This window comes from Cherax quadricarinatus, chromosome 78 (assembly GCF_038502225.1).
Source record: "Cherax quadricarinatus isolate ZL_2023a chromosome 78, ASM3850222v1, whole genome shotgun sequence".
In the NCBI taxonomy this organism is placed as follows: domain Eukaryota; kingdom Metazoa; phylum Arthropoda; class Malacostraca; order Decapoda; family Parastacidae; genus Cherax; species Cherax quadricarinatus.
Window position 1 is genome coordinate 5,544,382 of NC_091369.1, and position 7,391 is coordinate 5,551,772.

General features: G+C 44.5%; 1 protein-coding gene across 1 annotated transcript in view; it reads left to right on the top strand.

The window, feature by feature from the left end:
- Nucleotides 1-3,833: 3,833 nt before the first annotated feature.
- The window catches only part of LOC128701587 (soluble guanylate cyclase 89Db-like), a 16,925-nt gene continuing 13,367 nt past the window's right edge, over nucleotides 3,834-7,391 (top strand). Inside the window, exons 1-3 of the mRNA XM_070101591.1 lie at nucleotides 3,834-3,939; nucleotides 4,037-4,195; nucleotides 6,609-6,850. Of these exons, the coding sequence (XP_069957692.1) occupies nucleotides 3,877-3,939; nucleotides 4,037-4,195; nucleotides 6,609-6,850 (464 nt within the window). The 5' untranslated portion in view covers nucleotides 3,834-3,876. The remainder of the gene's footprint in view (nucleotides 3,940-4,036; nucleotides 4,196-6,608; nucleotides 6,851-7,391) is intronic.

Genomic DNA, 7,391 nt, shown 5'->3' on the forward strand with positions numbered 1-7,391 from the left:
GTGAAAAATGTTTATCATCTTAACGGGAGGGACAAAAAGGAATGTGAAAATTTTAACCTGACTGCACACATCTTAACGGGAATGTGAAATCTAACTGGAATGTGACACACCCAACTAAGGGACACATCTTAACTGGAATTGAAAATCTTAACCGACTGTGACACATCTTAACCTCATGTGACACATCTTAACCTGACGGGACAATTTTAACTGGAATGTGACACATCTTAACTGGAATGAACATCTTAACCTGACTTAACATTTTAACCTGGCTGTGACATCAAACCTGGTTGGACACATCAAACCTGGCTGTGACACATCTTAACCTGGTGTGACAATTTTTAACCCTGGCGGGACATCTTAACCTGGCTGTAATCAACCTGGCTGTGAAAATCTTAACCTGACTGTGAAAATGTTTCCTGAATGAGAACCCAAACACCCAGGTACCCCGGGTACCCCATCCCCCAGGACACCGGAACCCCCTTTACCCCCAACCCCCAGAACTCCCATGTATCCCTTTACACCCAGGTACACCCAGGTACCCCCATACACCCAGGAACCCCCGGGTACTCCCAGGTACCCCTTTACACCCAGGTACACCCAGAACTCCCCAGGCCACCCGGGACACCCATGTACTCCCAGGAATGTACACCCAGGACCCCCAGATACTCTCGTACTCCCATGCCCCCCGGGTACACCCAGATACTCCCAGGTACACACAGATACTCCCAGGTACTGAAGGTACACCCAGGAACACTCAGGTACACCTAGGTACACCCAGATACTCCCAGGTACACCCAGATACTCCCAGGTACACACTCCCCCAGGACTGGGCACCGGGAAACTCAGGTACCCCCAGGTACACCAGATATCCCAGGTACACCGACCCCCGGTACCCCCAAAACCCGGGTACACCCGGGACCCCCATATCCCAGGTACAACAGCTGTATTTTCACCTTAATTTCCCCGATGACCCAATTACCTTGAGAATCATTTTTTTACCCTTGAGAAGTCGGTTTCACGCAACACCTTGTTTTTTTTGGGGGATGTCTGACATCCCCTGCTACGCTGCCGCTCCCGCGCTCCCGCCTTTTGCTGTACTCGCGTTGCGCAAAAGGGCCGTTGTCGCGCGTTATTGGGCTGATCCATCAGGCCACCCCGCAGATCGCCGGGATTTCTTTAATAGCCCCTTAACGGAGACCTTCGCGAGGACACGAACCCAACGCTACTGCACCCCCTTTCAGGCCCTTCCCTCCCCTTTTTAGAAGAGGGGGAGGGAGTGCCCGCCTTTTTTATGTGTAAAAACAATAAATAACGACCCTCCTTGCTAACTACCCAATTACACCCTTTAAATAACGCCAGCAATCATTTAACTGGCTGTCGTTACACAGAGGTAATGACTTTATTCTGGAGTACAGGAAGGTTGACTTGTTTAAAAAGTGGTCTTGGCCTCGATAGGGAGAGTGGGGCCCCGGGCTCCCTTTAAGGGGGGGGTGGCCTCTGGAGAAAGAGTGGGGCCTTTTGGGGCCCCAAGGGGAGGGGGCCTGGCCCTGATAGGCAGAGGAGCCCTGGGCCTCTGATAGAGAGGGGGCCTTTTTCCTCTAAGGAAAAAGTGGTTGGGGCCCTTGGAGAGTGGACCTTTGGGCCCTGATAGGGAGAGGGGGCCCTGGGGCCCCTGATAGGGGAGTGGAGCCTCCTCTGATAGAAAGAGAGCCCTTGGGGGCCCCGATAGGAGAGGGTTTTGGGCCCCTGATAGGGGGAGGAGCCTTAGGCCCCTGATAGGAGAGGAGCCGGGTTGATAGGGGGAGGAGCCTGGGCCCTGATAGGGAGGGAGCCTTGGGGCCCCGATAGGGGGGAGCCCTTTGGGCTCTGATGGGGAGGGGGCCTGGGCCCCTGGGTAGGAGGAGCCTTGGCCTCTGAAGGGGGAGTGGGGTGGCCTCTGATGGGGGAGAGAGCCCTTTGGCCTCTGAAGGGGGAGTGGAGCCTTTAGCCTCTGATAGGGAGAGTGGAGCTCTTGGGCTCTCTGATAGGGAGAGTGGAGCTCTTGGGCTCTCTGATAGGGAGAGTGGAGCTCTTGGGCTCTCTGATAGGGAGAGTGGAGCTCTTGAGCTCTCTGATAGGGAGAGTGGAGCTCTTGGGCTCTCTGATAGGGAGAGTGGAGCTCTTGGGCTCTCTGATAGGGAGAGTGGAGCTCTTGGGCTCTCTGATAGGGAGAGTGGAGCTCTTGGGCTCTCTGATAGGGAGAGTGGAGCTCTTGGGCTCTCTGATAGGGAGAGTGGAGCTCTTGGGCTCTCTGATAGGGAGAGTAGAGGTCTTGGGCTGTCTGATAGAAAGAGTAGAGCTCTTGGCCTCTCTGATAGGGAGAGTGGGGCTCTTGGACTCTCTGATAGAAAGAGTGGAGCTCTTGGGTTCTCTGATAGAAAGAATAGAGCTCTTGGGTTCTCTGATAGAAAGAGTAGAGCTCTTGGTTTCTCTGATAGAAAGAGTAGAGCTCTTGGGCTCTCTGATAGGAAGAGTGCAGCTCTTGTCCTGATCGTTAGTGTTCGTTGCCTCTCTGGAAGCCGCAGTGGGACGGACCTATAGATAACAGGGCATTACCTATCACGTTATTAATATTTGGCTTACCATAGGACGCCTGGGACACGAACCTGCGGCAACATAGCCTAAAATTACGATTTTCTCGACACTAAATGATACCTCGCCTGGACCAAGAACTTGAGCTTGGTTTGTGTTACGTGAGGTTTGTAAGTTTTTTTTGCGTTGCCTTCAAGTTCACTTTCTGTGCTTCCTTTCGTCAGTCCCTCAGCCATGAGAGCAGGTGGTCAGTCCCTCAGCCATGAGAGCAGGTGGTCAGTCCCTCAGCCATGATAGCAGGTGGTCAGTCCCTCAGCCATGATAGCAGGTGGTCAGTCCCTCAGCCATGATAGCAGGTGGTCAGTCCCTCAGCCATGATAGCAGGTGGTCAGTCCCTCAGCCATGATAGCAGGTGGTCAGTCCTTCAGTGATGATAGCAGGTGGTCAGTCCCTCAGTGATGATAGCAGGTTGTCAGTCCCTCAGGCTGAGGCTGAGGGACTGACCACCTCAGAATTGCTTCTTCCTGTCTCCAGTAATATAATCTCCTTTATTGGACCGAATAAAACTATTGTACATGTGTCTTATTCATCAGTAAAGACACCTAGGTGTTGTACATGTGTCTTATTCATCAGTAAAGACACCTAGGTGTTGTACATGTGTCTTATTCATCAGTAAAGACACCTAGGTGTTACACATGTGTCTTATTCATCAGTAAAGACACCTAGGTGTTACACATGTGTCTTATTCATCAGTAAAGACACCTAGGTGTTACACATGTGTCTTATTCATCAGTAAAGACACCTAGGTGTTACACATGTGTCTTATTCATCAGTAAAGACACCTAGGTGTTATACATGTGTCTTATTCATCAGTAAAGACACCTAGGTGTTACACATGTGTCTTATTCATCAGTAAAGACACCTAGGTGTTGTACATGTGTCTTATTCATCAGTAAAGACACCTAGGTGTTACACATGTGTCTTATTCATCAGTAAAGACACCTAGGTGTTGTACATGTGTCTTATTCATCAGTAAAGACACCTAGGTGTTACACATGTGTCTTATTCATCAGTAAAGACACCTAGGTGTTACACATGTGTCTTATTCATCAGTAAAGACACCTAGGTGTTACACATGTATCTTATTCATCAGTAAAGACACCTAGGTGTTACACATGTGTCTTAATCATCAACTAGTCTGTAACATCAACATTACTACTGAAGCCAGTACTAACCCCTCCCCCCCTCCCCCCCTCCCCCCCCCCCAGGCTGGAGTTCAACAACAGAGGCTTCGTTGAAGAGATGCAGAAGAGAAGAATTGGCTTCACCAAGCCTAATTTCCCAAGCTTCAACATCAGTAAGCTGGTAAGACTTTCTCTCTCTCTCTCTCTCTCTCTCTCTCTCTCTCTCTCTCTCTCTCTCTCTCTCTCTCTCTCTTATTCTCCATCATTTCTTCCCACAGTTTGAATTCGTGCCGTTCGGTATCGCCTTGGACCCGGAGCTGAGAGTGAGGTTCGCAGGAGAGCAGCTGCTACACCTGCTGGGGATGGACCTGCTGGGGTCAGAGTTCCTCCACTACTTCAGGATACAGCGACCACACGTTACCTTCTCCTGGGAGGCGGTAAGGATCTCTAATTAACTTCCTTCACTTAAACTCAACGAGGAGAACATCTTGGGATTATTAAGTCAGTGACTTTCATTATACTACATAATACACGCAGTACACTGTATAATACACACACTACACTGTATAATACACGCAATACACTGTATAATACACGCAATACACTGTATAATACACGCAATACACTGTATAATACACGCAATACACTGTATAATACACGCAGTACACTGTATAATACACGCAATACACTGTATAATACACGCAGTACACTGTATAATATACGCAATACACTGTATAATACACGCAGTACACTGTATAATACACGCAATACACTGTATAATACACGCAATACACTGTATAATACACGCAATACACTGTATAATACACGCAGTACACTGTATAATACACACACTACACTGTATAATACACGCAATACACTGTATAATACACGCAATACACTGTATAATACACGCAATACACTGTATAATACACGCAATACACTGTATAATACACGCAGTACACTGTATAATACACGCAATACACTGTATAATACACGCAGTACACTGTATAATATACGCAATACACTGTATAATACACGCAGTACACTGTATAATACACGCAATACACTGTATAATACACGCAATACACTGTATAATACACGCAATACACTGTATAATACACGCAGTACACTGTATAATACACGCAATACACTGTATAATACACGCAATACACTGTATAATACACACACTACACTGTATAATACACGCAGTACACTGTATAATACACGCAATACACTGCATAATACACGCAGTACACTGTATAATACACGTAGTACACTGTATAATACACGCAGTACACTGTATAATACACGCAATACACTGCATAATACACGCAGTACACTGTATAATACACGCAGTACACTGTATAATACACGCAATACACTGTATAATACACGCAATACACTGTATAATACACACACTACACTGTATAATACACACAATACACTGTATAATACACACAGTACACTGTATAATACACACAATACACTGTATAATACACACAGTACACTGTATAATACACACAATACACTGTATAATACACATAATACACTGTATAATACACACAATACACTGTATAATACACACAGTACACTGTATAATACACACAATACACTGTATAATACACACAATACACTGTATAATACACGCAGTACACTGTATAATACACACAATACACTGTATAATACACGCAGTACACTGTATAATACACACACTACACTGTATAATACACGCAATACACTGTATAATACACACACTACACTGTATAATACACACAATACACTGTATAATACACACAATACACTGTATAACACACACAATACACTGTACAATACACGCAGTACACTATAATACACACAGTACACTGTATAATACACACAATACACTGTATAATACACGCAATATACTGTATAATACACACAATACACTGTATAATACACACAATACACTGTATAATACACACAATACACTGTACAATACACGCAGTACACTATAATACACACAGTACACTGTATAATACACACAATACACTGTATAATACACGCAGTACACTGTATAATACACACAATACACTGTATAATACACGCAGTACACTGTATAATACACGCAGTACACAGTATAATACACGCAGTACACTGTATAATACACGCAATACACTGTATAATACACGCAATACACTGTATAATACACACAATACACTGTATAATACACACAATACACTGTATAATACACGCAGTACACTGTATAATACACGCAGTACACTGTATAATACACACAATACACTGTATAATACACACAGTACACTGTATAATACACGCAGTACACTGTATAATACACGCAGTACACTGTATAATACACACAATACACTGTATAACACACGCAGTACACTATATATACACACAATACACTGTATAATACACACAGTACACTGTATAATACACGCAATACACTGTATAATACACGCAGTACACTGTATAATACACACAATACACTGTATAACACACACAATACACTGTACAATACACACTGTATAATACACACAGTACACTATATAATACACACAGTACACTGTATAATACACACAATACACTGTATAATACACACAGTACACTGTATAATACACACAATACACTGTATAATACACAATACACTGTACAATACACACTGTATAATACACACAATACACTGTATAACACACACAATACACTGTACAATACACACTGTATAATACACAATACACTATATAATACACACAATACACTGTATAATACACAATACACTGTACAATACACACTGTATAATACACACCGTATAATACATGATATACATTAAACGTAAGTTGGTACTTGCAGATCACAGTCTTCCAGAGTGTGACCTGGGAAGTCATCTCTAAAAAGCTGCCTGAGACAGCAACAGCCACAGCAACAACAGCCACAGCAACAGCAACACAGGGTGGTCCTGCCGGAGCACCTGGCGCTGTTGTGGGTATGCCTAATGGTGACACGGGTATGCCAGGCACTGTCATGCCAGGCAGTGCCACTGTCGACACCCTTACAGTGACCAACTGCAACAACCTCATCACTGTCAGAGACAAGTGAGTCATCATCACCTTCAACAGCTGCCAGTGTCACTATCAACATAAGAACATAAGAAAGGAGGAACACTGCAGAAGGCCTGTTGGCCCATACTAGGCAGGTCCTTTACAATTCATCCCACTAACAAAACATTTGCCCAACCCAATTTTCAATGCCACCCAAGAAACAAGCTCCGATGTGCAAGTCCCACTCAAATCCAACCCCTCCCACTCATGTACTTATCCAACCTAAATTTGAAACTACCCAAAGTCCTAGCCTCAATAACCCAACTAGGTAGACTGTTCCATTATCACTAGTGACACTATCACTAGTGCCATCACTATCACTAGTGTCATCACTATCACTAGTGTCATCACAATCACTAGTGTTACTATCAATAGTGTCACTATCACTAGTGTTACCATCACTAGTGTCACTATCACTAGTGTCATCACTATCACTAGTGTCACTATCACTAGTGTCACTGTCACTAGTGTTACCATCACTAGTGTCACTATCACTAGTGTCATCACTATCACTAGTGTCACTATCAATAGTGTC